Source organism: Ambystoma mexicanum, chromosome 9 (genome assembly GCF_040938575.1).
Source record: "Ambystoma mexicanum isolate Mex_15411 chromosome 9, UKY_AmexF1_1, whole genome shotgun sequence".
NCBI classification, from domain to species: Eukaryota; Metazoa; Chordata; class Amphibia; order Caudata; family Ambystomatidae; genus Ambystoma; species Ambystoma mexicanum.
The window spans coordinates 1385354601-1385370256 of record NC_090931.1 but is presented as its reverse complement, the minus strand read 5'-3'; the positions used below and the strand labels follow the sequence as shown (position 1 = coordinate 1385370256).

General features: G+C 45.8%; 1 protein-coding gene across 1 annotated transcript; it reads right to left on the bottom strand.

Moving 5' to 3' along the window:
* Positions 1-6840: 6840 nt before the first annotated feature.
* Positions 6841-7242, bottom strand: LOC138487472 (complexin-2-like). The gene has a single exon (XM_069613992.1). It carries the CDS (start codon positions 7240-7242, stop codon positions 6841-6843), a length of 402 nt encoding a protein of 133 aa, XP_069470093.1.
* Between the last annotated feature and the right edge of the window lie 8414 nt (positions 7243-15656).

Sequence of the window (15656 nt, the reverse complement as noted above, 5' to 3'; positions counted from 1 at the left end):
CTTATCTGTGTACCGACATTATATGTTATCTCCAACTCTTACTGCTCATTCATTCCTGTAGCATAATCCTGATTTCTTCAGGGGTATTATTGGCATCGGCCCAATCGGTCCGGCTGCATTGTCTATCAAGGTGAGCATTTCGGAACTTGCATCCCATTCCTTCAGGAACTTGTAATTTTCTCCTTGTACTGTATTCAATGGCGATTTTACTAGGGTGTGTGCTTTGATTCCTACTACTCCATCTTTCCATCCTTCCTCTGTGTATACTTGGCCATACACAAGCATCTGCGGTCTTTCCCAACATTCTGGTTCTCCTTCTCTTTCATTCAGCCCCCGGATTCGGGCAGGGCAGCTCCTTCAGTGTTATTGTTTTTGTGTCGCCTTTCTGCGGACAATCGGTTATATATTGGATAGCTTGGTCTAACTGCCAGTAATTGTTCCTCATGTCTAGAGTCTTTATGTAATTATCTCCATAGGCGAATGTTGTTTGCGACATCCATCTCAGTGTTCCTGTTTTCCCTTGGAATCTCCCTCGGGTTGTAACCATGGACAGGTACATGAGGCATTGGGCTCTTGCTGCTGGTATTTCAGTTGCTATGAACATTCTGGAGGCACTCATGTCATATGGGATTAGTGAGCAGACATAACAGCTCTCCCTCGTGGTTTCCTTCCCTACTTTGGTCATGGGTTTATACCACATCTTATTAGACATTTGGGCAGTGTCAGTGAGATAAGGGTCCACCCCCCCAGATCTGTAACAGCACTATGCTTACCTCTCCTTACCATGCTTACAGTGCTCACTTGTCCACCTGGTTGTACCACCTGCTGGGGTTGGGGTAATGTTAGTAGAGGATACAGCAGTTTCACTAGACACAAGCGATAATCGCCAGAATATGAATGCAAAGACCCCACTTGGGAATAAAAGACACAACAAAAGAAGCATATTCTTAATTATTTCCCCCATTTACCTGTGCTGCTGGATCCTCATGCAGCTTGAAGATATAAGTTGCCTGCCTGAAATGCGCAAAGACTGTGCATTAATTTGTCAGTGTTAGATTAGTCTCAAACCCTGTGGATCAAATAGTCGATTATGGCGAACACAAATAGCTGTTCCCACACAGTTCTAATTGTAGGGTGTCTAAGTACTGCAAGGACAGATGGGTTTGCTTGTTCAAGTCGTGGGTAAGCTTGGGCCAAATATGCTATGAAAACGTGCTAATATATATTAGGAGGATGTGCTCAGGATCTGTTGGACATTCAAATTAAGTCCACAAATTGGCCCGAAAAAGTATCTGGTTGTGGTTCATTGGGCAACATGAAAAATTATAGAATTCTCAAAGAATGTGTGAAGAGAGAAAAATAACAAACAGACAGTGCACCCTCACTCTGGATGTGTAGGAAGCCCTTGCCCTAACTCTGCTGCTTGTGAATGAGTAACCATTGGGTGTCCTCCTCATCAGAAATGTTAGTTCCGAATTCTCTTATTGTTCTTCTTGCTGATGATCATTGGCCCTGCTGATCCCATTGCCAGGTGAGGTCACAGCGCTGTAGTGCTTGATGTCATTCATATAGCTCCATGCTTACTTTCCCGCAAGCTTCACCGCTCTTTCAGTTACTGCTTCAATGGTGTGGGGGCCTGTGAATCTGGTTGCATCCCAGCATCAAACACAATTGCGTAAGAGGACATGGTCCCCAGGAAATATAGGCGGGTGCTTAAGTATGTCCTCTATGGCGTTGGCACTGTCGCTTTCTCCGTTGGCTTTTAGGGCCTCCCTGGTGTAGTTGTATCTGCGAGAGATAAAAGAGGCACCAGCAATCAAGGAAGTAACATAATTGTACATTTCCTTACCAAATAGTCACACTACTCTCTGCATCTTTGAGTGGCCTAGTGGGAGGAGACAGTGGGGGTAAATGATGTTCGGATGCAGGCTTGTTGTACAATGCAAACAGTGCTAGAGGTAAACAATGGAGCCAGTTCTTGTTGGTACTTTATTTAGTTTTGGCAATACACTCTTTCAGAAGGCCATTGAGGCGTTCACACATCCTGTTTGCTTGCAGGTGATAAGCACAGGAGAATTTGCTTTGAATGCCCAGCAACATTGCGATGTGCTTGAACATTTCGTTGGCGAAGTGAGCGCCATTGTCAGACCACATTACCTCACACACGCCCCATCGTGGGAACACTTCATGGACCAGAAATGTTGCTGCTGTGAGGGCATTAGGATGCAAATAGGTCCCTGCCTCAATACACCGAGAGAATGGGCATACAACCACTATCATGTAGCGGTATACTTGGCAGACTTGGATCATGTTGACATACTTGATATGCAGGTGCTGAAATGAACCAGCTGGGCGAGGTATGCTCCTCTCACAACTCTCAATGTATGTCCTGCAGTAAACTGCTTGCAAGTTAAGCAGTTTCTCAAGAATTTGGCAACCTGTTCTGCCAGATTAGGACAGAACCATGTTTCTCCAATATGAGCAGCAAGTAACTCCTTCCCTGTATGTGTTGGACAATGTAACTGTGACAGTGCTGTGTGCAACAATTCGAGTGGCATAACAACTTTCCCTGTGTTATTCTGCCACCTTAGGGCATCTGTTGGAGATACCATGCATCTCCTACTAGTCCACAGATCCCTTTCCTACCTGGGTGCAGCTCCATTATTTGTGTTGCTGGCAATACATTGCACACTTTGTATAGTATCATTGTCTTTGCAAAGTCACGGGCATGTGACAAGGCTTCAATTTCCAGGAGTGCTCCAAAATAAGTGGCACACTTTGCTTCTGCGTCTGCTGCTCCAATTCCCATTGAGAAAGGGTCCTCCCCTTGTGTGTGTGCTTGGCATTATACTATTGCTAGTTGCTCAGGATAGTATATTACATCCACTAATCTGCCCAATAGGAGTGCATGATGTACTGGTCAGCCCTCCTGAAACCCCTTCTCATCCATTGTGACAGTCCTAAGTGTACTGTTGACGTTACGTATGCTGAATCTGAGTAAAGCGCCACCACCCTCTTTCTGCTGTGCTCCAATGCCAATATTAAGGCAACTATTTCTGCTGCCTGTGCAGAATAATGTGATGGCAATCGTGCACTAACCACTACCTCACTGGTTCAATTCTTGCTGAGCCTCACCACTGCCATCCCCGTATGTCGGACCCCATCTGTATGGTCAATTGTTGATGAACCTTCAATGTAAAGTATGTCTTCCCCATTCAAGTGCATCCTCCTGTACCTTGCGGTTGTCACTGAATTCATGTACTTTTTTGCCATAGTCATCTTCTTGTAAGACGTTGGAGATAAAGGTTGCCGGATTGACACGTCTACACCTCACTACCTTGATTGATGGGTTTCATAGTAGCACCTTGTACCCTGATGCTCTTTGGCTTTTCCAGTATTGCAAAGAGGGCATGCTCCACGTAACGAGTGGTGCTACACCCCATGCTAATACTCACTGACTTGTCCACTATGAATGCGGCTGCATCAAAGCTTGTTTGCACGGATAATGTTCTCCCATTACTGGGTCTAACTTCCCACTGTAGTATGCTAGTGGCTTGTGCCCCAAGCTTGTCTTCCGGGTCAGTATCGCTGTCATCACTACCCTATCAGAGTGTGAGAACAAAAATAATTCCTTTTTCTAGTCTGGGATCCCTTACACTGGAGCTGTGCATATCACTTCCTTCAGCTCATTGCATGCCTCAGTCATTTCTGTTGTCCATGGTATTATCTTGCCTCCTATTTGTGTTTTCTTCAGTGCACTCAGTAGATGCCTGGTGTAAGTGATGTAGTCAAAGACTAACAAAAGTGTGGGATCGCTATTGAATTGTGTGCGCTAGTTCCCACTCAAAAATCTTAAATGAACAGGTTGGCAGCAAGTTATATCCTACCCTCAAGCTTCCCACAAAGCTTGTAGAAGTGAACATTATAATGCAAGGTTCGGGCGGATATCTTGCGCTCACACCATATATTTTTTTACTTTAGTTACAGAAATTATTATTTTTACAAGTCCATCCTTTTTATCCATAGATTACTTCCAAATCAATCCAAAAATCGGTTGGCATAATGTATCTCCAAAATGAGTAATTTTAATTCTTCAAGCTAACACACAGCCGACACTTGTTTCGACCTCAGGTCGTTCTCAAGGCTGTACCAAATTACATATTCATCAGGTATATACATTTTGTATACGTTTTTTGAGAAAACCATACCATACAGTGTCACATACCAGGGCAGGATGATGGGAAAGTCACGTCATATTCAAGTAAGTAAATTCCAGTTTCAAAGAAAAAGAAATAAAAAACATAAATTAGTGTCAAATTTTGGTCAGATAAGCATCATTATATAAGCTTCATGTATAGTTGGTTATTATCATTTGTCAATTTATAACCCACACACCATGTGAGCCCATTCCAGCAAACCCATAATGTGAGTAGCCAATTAGAAACTAGGAATATGTTGAAATATCATATTGATGCATTATTGAACACAAAATTTAAGGGTCTTGTGGGATTTATGCTTACCCCAAATGTCCTCCCTATATCTTTTTGATTTCGGTTTTCAATGCCCGGCAATTTCATTTGACAATTCCTTTCAAGCCTATATAGAAAAACCCTGATGTATTATATAATATTGTGAGCAGTATCTACAGTTCCATAAATTGGTCCTTGAATAATTGAAAAACTCACCGACCTGTGCGGATGATTGTGTTGGATTAGAATGGGTGAGTATTTGTAAATTCCAGTAGTCTTAAAGTTCGTTATTTTTTACGCTCCAAGGTTCGTGGACCAACTATAAAATAATAATTTCAACTTAATAAAATCATACATAAATTGTAACCATCAGAAATTATAGATAATGTATTTATCCTTAACTAAATTTCCCCATCTCTCTCTAAAGTAAAGTCTGTAGTCAAAGACCCCTGCCCTACAATAATTGAATCATCACAAGAATTGCTGCATCTCTATTACTGTCCTGGGATTTGCTGTCATGCATATTGCCTACGCCCTTTCTGGCGTGACCTGTCGGCCGTTTGGGAGATCACCTGTCCAATGTATAGCACTTCTTTCTGACATTACTGTAGTTTGGCCTTGTCCACCGTATATCCCTTGTCAGCTAACATCACCAGCATGTGCACAAAGTCATTTCAACACTATTCTTCTGTCGTGCTGCAGATCAAAATGGCATCTACGTACTGTATGGTCGTGCTCTGCATCTGTACGTTGCCTTTGTCCATCTGGAGGACCCTATTGAATACGGAGGGTGATTCACAGTACCCTTGAGGAAGTCTTGTATATTTCCACTTCTTGTTTCTACACAGAAAGGAAGTCAAGGCTTGCGAGTCTGGGTGTAGTGATATAGAGAAGAAGGTATTATTCAAGTCTGTGACCATGAAAGAGGCAGCTTCCACTGGAATGCTGCACACAATTGTCAATGGTTTTGGGACTAAAGGATTTTCTGCTTCCACAATATATGATTAAGAGGGTGTAAGTCCTATATAAAACACCATGACTCCCTTTTGCTTTCTTAACAGGGTACACAACTGTGTTGCATGGTGATCCTGATGGTACTAGAATGCCCTGTTTCACTAGTGCTGTAATTGTCTCCTAAATGCCCTCATCTGCCTCCCTTGAGAGTGGGTATTGTTTGACTCTGGGTAAAAATGCTCCTGGTTTCAGCTTGATTTTCACTCCTCACATCCCCTTCAAAAGCCCCACATCATAGGGACTAGTGGTCCTTGAGATGCTGGGCACATTGGCCAGATCCTCCTTGCAGAAAGACGGTGGTGCTTTCAGCACCATCGCCATCCTCTATGGTACCTCTCTGTAATGTATCTTAATCCAATATGTGACCCTCATTTTGAACCCCATCATGGTCTGATCTTTTGTCTCTGAATAGTTATGATATGATATGACATTTATAACGCGCCTATACACAAATGCTTCGAAGCGTGAAGTTCTTCATCTGTCACTGTGGTCAACCTGTATCCTTCACTTTTCGCCATGATCTTCTTGTGTTGTCCATCCCTTGTAATGCTATCCACTCATCCCCCACAATCACTGCCTTCAATTCTAGTGGCACTACAGTCCCTTCTGCCTCATCCAATGGTATCTCTGGTCTGAATAAATACTAATTTGGAATAAGCTGGGAGCCATGCAATTGAAATCTCAGTCCTGTATTGGAACAGCTCCTCATCCACTGACACCCCCTCTGTACCTTCCGTCCACAATATGCTTGAGAAAATGTATGCCTGGTGTGGAGCACACTATTCCCTTGTCCCTGAATGAAATCATCATGTTAAGTCTGTTCATAATGTATCTCCCCAGTATGTTTAAAGGTGCCTGTCGAGAGTAAAGTAAAGGCAAAGATACATTGTGTTACCCTATAGAAAGGGAAATATTGTCTCGGAAAGGAACCACTTGCGTAGCCCTGGAGAATCCTGTTGTATTCATGGCATTGCCTGAAAACCTGTAAATTCCCTACTGAAAGCAGGACCTAGTCACCCCTGTGTCAACAAGAAAGGAACATTTTTGTCACCTTAGTCGTCCCTGTATTCCTACCCCTTTGTCATGTCACAATCCTTTCCGCGCTGTCCCCCCGAGACCTATAATTCGATCGCCCTCTTTTCTCGTCCCCACTTCCCCCTGCATCTTCTTCCGAATCTGTCTCCATATCGCTGCAAAAATAGCCCACAAAGCTCAGTCTTCAAGAGTTTGCGTCCTCACCAGGCTTCCCTCTGAAGTCGATAAAGTCTACGCCACCCCAATCCCCATAAGACCCTATGCCCATTCTGTCTTATACTGTAGTTGTTCTGCTTGGCAAGGTTTTGCTGTCTGGCTCCGCTCACCTACCTTCTTCCCCCATGCTCGTGCTGTCTCCCGTGCCCAGTGCCCATCGTGCTCTTATGTCTTTGATCGTGCACTCCTCCTCCTCCGCCTTCTGATTGCAGACTCTCATAATCTGCTCTATCTGCCACTTCCTCTGTTCCCTATCTACTAATACTTGCTTTTCCTTTTCATCTGCTTCCCTTCGTTTCTCAATATCTTCTTGCTCCTTCCTCCTCCTCTCTCGCTGCTCCTGCTCTTTTTCTTCTTCCTTTTGCCCATCTCTGCATGCTCTTTCGTGCCTCTCTTCTGCTTCCCTCTCTCTTCTGTCAACTTCCTCCATTATTTTGTCCGGGTCCTTTGCTTCATTGCTCCCCTTAAAGTCCCCTATTTCTTTGGTTGCCCCTGCTGCCTCTCCCATTGTCTTCCCATCTAGCTTTAGGAGAATATGTCCCCCTACCCACTTGTTTGTGGCTATGCCCTCGAGCCCCTCCTTTGTGCTCCTGTGCACTTCACTGCTAGCACCCCATTCCTTTCTGTCCCTCCTCCTTTGTATATGGCAGTGGCTTAAATATTGGGTTTGAATATCCTTCTGCTGCTTTTAGCTCCCGTAGTGGGTACATCCCCTGCTCACCGTCTTTGTCCTTGGAGGTTTCGCTCGCAGGAGCGAGTGAGGGAGCGGAGGTTGGGGGCATGGGCCCCTGTGCCTCCTGCTGGCTCAGCATCCCTTGACGCGTGCCCCATTCCCCTCCTTTCTCGCTGCTCCTGCTCTTCTCTTCTTCCTTTTGCCTATCTCTGTGCGCTCTTTTGCACCTCTCTTCTGCTTCCCTCTCTCTTATGTCTACTTCCTCCATTATTTCGGCCCAGTCCTTTCCTTCACTGCTGCCCTAAAGGTCCCCTATTTCTTTGGTTGCCCCTGCTGCCTCTCCCGTTGTCTTTCCATCTAGCTTTAGGAGAATCTGTCCCCCAACCCACTTGTTTGTGGCTATGCCTTCTAGTTCCTCCTTTGTGATCCTCTGCACCTCAATGCTCGCTGTATTTTTTCACTAATCCCCCATTCCGTTCTCGCCCTCCTCCTTGGTATATGGTGGTGGCTTAAATATTGGGTTTGAATATCTTTCTGCTGCTTTTAGCTCCCATAGTGGGCACATCCCCTGTTCATCGTCTGTGTCCTCAGATTAGTTGCTCTCAGGAGCGGGTGAGGGAGCACAGGGTTGAGGCGTTGGCCCCTGTGCCTCCTGCTGGCTCAGCATCCATTGACACCTCAACGCATCCCCCTTGCCCTCCTAGAACATCCTTCACAACTCGAATATAGCCATGTGGTTTGCTAACGTCTTCCCCCTGTAAGTGTGTCAGTAGTGTTAGCTGCACATCCTTGGAAAAACTTCCACACTGGGGCCTTGGTTTAGTCAATTTACCCTTGCTGCTTTTCGTCCATTCTGCATGTCACCCCCACACTTCCCTTGATACATTGGGCCTCATTAGGACCTTGGAGGAGAGGGTTTTACGCCAGCGCAGTGCATGGCGTACCTCTCCGCCATACTACGAGATTTTTTACCGCCATGGAGGGTTTTACGCCTGCTTTTTGCAGGCGGTAAACTCCATGGCGGTAAGGAACCTCGTTGTTAATTACGCCACCGTACTCTACGGTGGCGTAATTAACTCCTTCCCCACTCCCATTATACCCTATGGGGCAAGAATGGGAATGGGGAAGGGTAAAATGGGGATTGGGGATTTACCGCTCCGCCAAGGTCGGCATGGGGTGGTAAATCCGCCAAGCCCCATGGTGGAGTTGGCAGCTTTGCGCCATGGTCCATGGTGCAAATTGCACCATGGACCTCCGCCAAGGTCGTAATGAGGCCCATTGTGTTTATTCTTACTTGACAATCCGCTGTTAGGGGAGAAACACAGTGTAATGGCAATTCTTTCAGTTTACTTCGAGCCTCTCTGGCTCCACAATAACCTGTCAGGCGTGCTACGCGCACCACACTCGCACAACTCTCTGCATCCGGAGGCACACCCACAAATCTTGCGCATGAGCCATCCGCACACCGCCACTGGACAACCTCCCCCATCAATCTAAAGTTTCTCAACATTGTGTCCACAACAGCTCGTGCTCTCCAAGTCCTATGCACAAACCTACGGGTGACGTCACCAATTCACTAAGCAAGGTAGTGCTACAAAACACTCACAGCGCGCACAATGCTAGAACCCTGTTGCCCCAAAAATATACACACACCCACAGCTGTCTTCCTGCTTCCTAGCAGATTATAGCAATGTTTATTTGTGTTCTATCTGTACCTATAGCGTCGCCTTGTAGGTAACTGCCGCTGCAAGACTTAATCAGACAAATCATGTTCCGCAATCTAGGCCAGCTCCCTTTGCTAAACCTTACAGGGATATCGTCATCTATAACCCAAGCTAAACACTGAACCCACAGGAAATCCAATATATACATAACTTCTGTCATCCGTCCCCTCGAGTCAATAGTCTGGGTTGTTCACCAGAACATTTTACCTCGAAACAGAATGTGCCCTAACCACAGAAAAAGACATCTACCTCCGCTCCTGTCCCTGCTAAATTTGACAATACTAGACAATACTCAACAATGCTCGATACTGCCCTTGCACCCCTGTTACTCCCCTTAGTTGCTGTGTGGCTGGGTCAATACATGATCTGCTGATGCTGCTCGGCTGGCGTGTTCCCCAAAGCTGCCTTGCGGCTCTTCTGGTCTGCTGGACCTCTCACGGACCGCGGGCAGGACATTTCCCAGGCTGGCTCCTGAAGGCCTTTGCACGGGCACGCTTTCCCTGTCGTCTCGAAACCCACGAGGCATCCCACAACCTTCCAGGCTTTGTGGTGGGGGAGTTTGCACGGGCACGCTTTCCCTGTCATCTCGAAACCCACGAGGCATCCCACAACCCTCCAGGCTTTGTAGTGGGGGAGTCGGCTTCGTGCCGGACTAGCGTAGCTCAACCATCGACTCTGCTAACAACTTGTTGGGATGGTTCCCGGGTATGCCAGTGGTTGTCTGGGGATTAAAAACGACTCTCAAGGGCGCAATAACTCAAAACACATCTTTTTGATCTTGACTAGGCCTTTCCCTCAGTCCACTACCTAGATTCCACCTTCTGATAATTGCTTTTTGTTCATTGTTGTTTTGTCTTGGGAGCGCCTTGAGGTCCATGGGTGTTTGGCGCAATATAAGAATCAGATAGATAGATAGATAGATAGATAGATAGATGGATAGATAGATAGATAGATAGATAGATAGATAGATAGATAGATAGATAGAACAAACAACCCTTTCCCTAGAATGAACAGAGGACTCAGCCAGTACTGTGGTTTATTACAAAAAACCTACAGGGATCATACAATACAAACAGGATTCTCCAGTACATCTCAACTTTACAATGCGTGCTAACCAGTTTTGTTGCTGTATGTCGTCATCACCTGGGCCCTTCCCCAAAAACCTATACCCACTGCTGATTGGGTGCTGAGAGTGGTAACCCATATGAATATCCCCTATATTGGTTATTCTACTGGCCCTCACATGTCAGGTGGCAGCCTGTACTGTCCCCAAGAAACTATCTATTACATTGTTGCAGAGTAGTGGTCTTGCCATTGGCCCTTGCGATTTGCCATCCACCCCTGTATTTCTGTCTTGTGATTGGCCGGAGATTGTCTCCCCAGTTCTGGGACCCAACTTGGTTTTTAGCACTCTGTGCACCTCTTCAAGGTGATGTGAAACGACTATGTGTCTGAATTGTATCTGGTAGTATACCACCTTTGCCTAAGAGAGTGCGTCACATGTTTCACCTTCTGTCTGGGCTGCTGAGAACGGCTTGTCTTCCCACCACGGCTGAATGCCCATTGTCTAGTTTGGCTCTTGGGTCTGCATCTATGAGGATGTAGTCTATTTTTATGCAGAAGGTCCCTTGTTGTCTAGAGTTTGGAATGCAACTGTTTATCTCTGACCTTGGCTGTGTGCTCGATCTGAGCTTCGTGCAGCTTGAGCCTGCTCCTGCTGTCTGGCGTTCTGTGGCTTGCGGCCTTCTGTAATTTTCCTTAGACTTATTATGTGATGTTCATTCTCGTATTATGCTGTTTCCTATAGATTATCCGTAAGTGGTCCTACTAGACTCCATATATACTCCTGTAGTCCCATAGGGTTAATTGGCATAAGCATCTGCAAGCTTTCTCAAGATCTCTTGTTGTCTTGCATTTCTGCGTTACTGCATTTGGCTAATCAGAAAAATAATAAAAGATTTGACATGATGTATATGTATCTGTCTTCTACCTACAGAACTGTCTAAGCGAATGTGTGCTTGTGTAATGCTGTGCAGGGCTGCGAGTATTCTTCATGACTAACGCCGCTATGTCGTGGTGTAACTAATGATGTCAGCCTAGTGGTTTCTTTGTACTTAATCGAGACAGTCCATTATGGTGTTCTATTTTAAAAAAGATGGCTGTCAGTTACTGTTAGTACTTCCCATCCCATCTTATCACACCCAATCCCACTGAGCATCCCACCTCTGCAAACCAAGTGGTGCATAAAGTGTGCATGTAAAGGCACCAAGTCCTGAAGTCTCAATTTATCTACCGTGATTCAGTCATCCATGCTCTTTGAAAAGGCACCCTAACAAGTTACTGACCATTTGTATTGCTTCCCATCTACACCATGTATTCACATTTATGCTATTCCAACTGTACTATACACAATTATTTTGCATCAGTTAATATTCACATTGAAATAACCCTTAATTATCCTTGGTTTAACCATTTTCGGGGTCTTTACTGTGAGTCAAACCTCCCTCCCCAACCCAACGATCATGCATTGCCACAGCAGGAGAGGACCCTCCACCTGAGATCAGACTCTTCACAACAGCAGAAATATGAGAAGTGCTCTCTTCCTAGAAGGAATTTAAAGCACCAGGGCGCGATAGAGTACCGATCGACAACCTTAAGCCAGAGCCTACTATCTGGGTGCCTATCCTGCACCATTAATTTAAGGCATGCATTTTAACGGATAAAGTATCAGATTCCTGGACTAGGGCTGAAATAGTGCCTAAATATAAAAAGAGGGGGAGAGATGATCTGGTGAATTACCACCCAATTTCCCTCCTGTATGTATGCAACAGGGAAGATCTTTGCTAAGGCACTTCAGAATCAGTTACAAGAATGGGTCATAAAGAATAACATTATAAGCCACCTACAGGTGGGCTTTCAAGTTGGAAGGGGCAAGGTGGATCAAGGATTTTGGCTATCCTTTGTCAAACAGAAATACGCTACCTTAAGGAAGACCCGCCTGTACGCTCTCTTCATTGATCTGAGGACTGCATTCAACGGGGTTCCCAGGGTGAAACATTGGCAAGTATTTAAAGATAAGGAAGTGCCTGAAAATGTGTTAGGGAGCATATAGCAATTGTTCTGGAACAATCAAGGAGTGGTTATCTGGGGCCTTGCAGGCAAATTAACTTTGCCATTTAATAAAGGTGCCGGAAATTAGATTATCGATGCTCTTATAATATCGAGTACTGATCCCCTCAGACTAGGCCAAGATAAGATACCAGCACTATGATATTTGATATGATAGGTTATTTATAACGCGCTTAATACCCAGAGGTTTCTAAGGGTGGACCCAGGGATCAAACCTGTGTTGCTCCGTGTCGTCTTGCTTCCTAGGCGAGCATGTTGCCCCTGAGCTATCCTCCCAAGACTATTCTTTCCACATGACGCGGTTTTGCAACCGACTACCCTTCCAGACGTAGGAAATCAGTGACCATTTTTAATGATAAATGTAGGGATATGGACCTGGGAATTAACATCACTAAAACAAAGGCCATGGCGCTGTGTCCTAAACATACAAAGAGCACTAGATCAGAAGACTGTATTGAGTCAAAGAAACTTGAACAAGTCAGGACCTGTGACTATTTGGGAATTGGGTTTACTGAGGATTTCCTATGGACAGGCCAGCTAGCTAAAGTAAAGATATCAATGGAAAGGAATGATGGTGCTATATTTAGGGTCACTTATAGACAAGGCAATGGAGCTGTTAAACCAGCCATGGAACTATTCAAAGCACAGGTTAGAGCTGCCACAACCTGTGGGAGGTGGAGATTTGGGGGCATGTCAAGACATCAAGTCTAGCTATAGCGGAAAACAAAAAATAACTATAAAAACAACTCTAACTTCACCCAAGGAGCCCTAATATCATAGTCCATTTGGAAACGGGCGTCAGATCAATTGCTGACATAATTGCCGTCAAACCTTTGCTAAACTGGATATGTGCATGGACCTCTCCGGTGCTCCTCAAATTTAAGGAATCGCTCAAAGACATCATGGCACAGGAGGATGGTCAGCACTGCCTTTGCTACAGCATATTAAAAAGTGTCGCTGTCACTTAACATGGCCCATATATGGAACAACCCTTCCTACATGAGATTAGAAACTAAGGGGCTGGTAAAAAAAACGCTTGCAATTATGAGTAGGGAACTGTCAGTAGGGCCTTCCTACTGGTCTTGACAGACATATGGGACTCATTATGGGTCTGGTGGTAACTGTGTTGGTAAATCCGGCAGGTTGCCGCTGGACCCGTAATGTATTACTGGTGCCTGACTTCCCGGTACCACCCATAGGCCTCAATAGGAATGGGGAACATGAAGCACCGGCACCGTTAACAACGGATCATTTGAAAGCGATGGTCTGTCTTGAGACTGAGGGGGGGGGGAGTATATGGCAGCAACAACATCCCCCTTTTTAGGCATCTCTATGGCAGCAGCTTGGGTGTCGACCCTAACATATATTCTGGCTAGGACATGTGAATGGTCGTGGCTTCTTTAGGTGGTGTTTACAAAAGGTGGAGGGCGTACACCCCTAAATGATGCGTAAGCGGATGGCTTCCTCATCAGAGAGCATATTAAACTGGCAGTTGGTGAGTTTCTTTTGTAAACAGAGAACATATGAATCTATGTGGTAGTTAACAGCATTGGTTGGATGCATATCGTTCATAATCTTGTTTGGGTTGAGCGATGAATCGTCCGTTGACTGCAATTACTAATGTAGCATAAGATATTGTGACGGCATCTTGGGAATGGGGGGGGAATCTTGATGGCGCTCTTTACCTCTTTCCACACTCGGTTGGAAAGTATGCCTGGCGTATCAGTGTTGACTGTGTCGCACACGGCCTAAACGAAGTCTTCAATGACACAGCACAGCCACTTAAGTATTTAAAACAACCTTTTCATTTCCCAGTCTTTCATGCTTCGCTTCCCGGGCGACCATTCCGCTTCCCTTCCCAACTGCTCCATCCTTTCTGCCTCCTCCTTCCTTCCCTTTCTCCTCCCACCTTTCTGTCCACATGATCTCCTCCTCACGGCTCCTGTGGCTGAGTGGAACCTTCTCACACAGATGGGACCGTCCCGCTGGCCTCCTTCTTCGCTGCTTACTTCCTCCAAACACCTTAGTGGCCCCTTCCGCATTCTCATTGCTGCGGCTTTATGCCATTCAACTAAATAGATTTCCACCTGCTTTGTTTTCTTCATCCGACTTCTTTGTTTCGCTGCTGCTATTTCCTTGGGTTACCATAGCAGCGCCTGACGCTCTCTAACAGTGGCAATGTTTTCTCTCTGCCAAGACCTGCAATGTTCCTTGCATGAACTGTTCACTTGCTTGCTGCAAGTTCTATCTTTAGTGTGCAGAAGTGTAGGTTCACCGCCATCATTGTTTCATCTACTGGCTGTTTAACTGCACATTCGGCCTACACCTGCTTGGAATGTATAATGAGTTTGCCTGCATAAGGTTGTGCACCATTCGCTGCCATGCCTTGCATCTGCTGGTTATCCTCCGCCTGCTACACAGGCCTGCAAGGCTGCCCCTTTGCTTCATGCTATTTTGTATGGCACCGCATTTGGTCATGATGTCAATTGGCTGCAGTTCATGACTGGGTGGCCGCGTTCATGGTCACTTCTGGTTTCTGTAATGCACTGAAAGTGCCCACTAGCTAATGGGCCTCATTACACGGATGACGGTAAGGATTTACCGGTACCGGTAAAATACCGGTACCGGTAAATCCTTACCGCCTTACTACGAGGTCCCTTTGCGGGTTGGGGTATTTGGCGTTAAAAACCAACCCGCAAAGGGACCCAGGGAGCTAATTACGGTACCGCAATTTGCGGTACCGTAATTAGCGCCTTCCCCATTCCCATTGAGCCCTATGGGGCAAAAATGGGAATGGGGAAGGGCAATGGTGGAAGGGGGAATTACCGCCCCGCCAACCTTGGAATGGGGCGGTAATTCCCCTTTCCGCCAAGGCGGTGCCGGTATTTTACCGGCATGAACCATGGCGCTAATAGCGCCATGGTTCTCCACCATCCGTGTAATGAGGCCCAACCCGTCCTTCTACACATCGGATGTACATCACGTATGTACATACAAACATGCATCATTTCACATGTTTATGTTCTCCACACATATGTGCACGTTCATGGCCCTCAGTGACATTACACCATACAGGTTTTGGACTGGTTACTGCCAGTGTAGTGGCATTTTTTTCAGACTCTTGGCATACCTATGCCAACTTGGGAGTCTGGTTCCCACCAGTGCCCCATCTTTCAGGCTTATCCACCTGATACGTTATGAGCTGGCCTGCACCAGCACAGTAGCATTTCCATGCACTTGACATTCCTGTGCCAGCCAGGGTTTCTGGTTCTCACCAGTATTTCACTTAGCTTGAGTCTTGCACTTACCTCATCGGTTCTTTCCAGCACTGGGAATCCCTCTGCCCACCTGGGAGCCTGCTTGCCACCAGCTTCCTCCTTGCACATGTTGCTGCCT

Coding starts and splice junctions, on each gene's coding strand:
- LOC138487472 (XM_069613992.1), bottom strand. CDS start 7,242: ATGGGAGAGGCAGCAGGGGCAACCAAAGAAATAGGGGACTTTAAGGGG.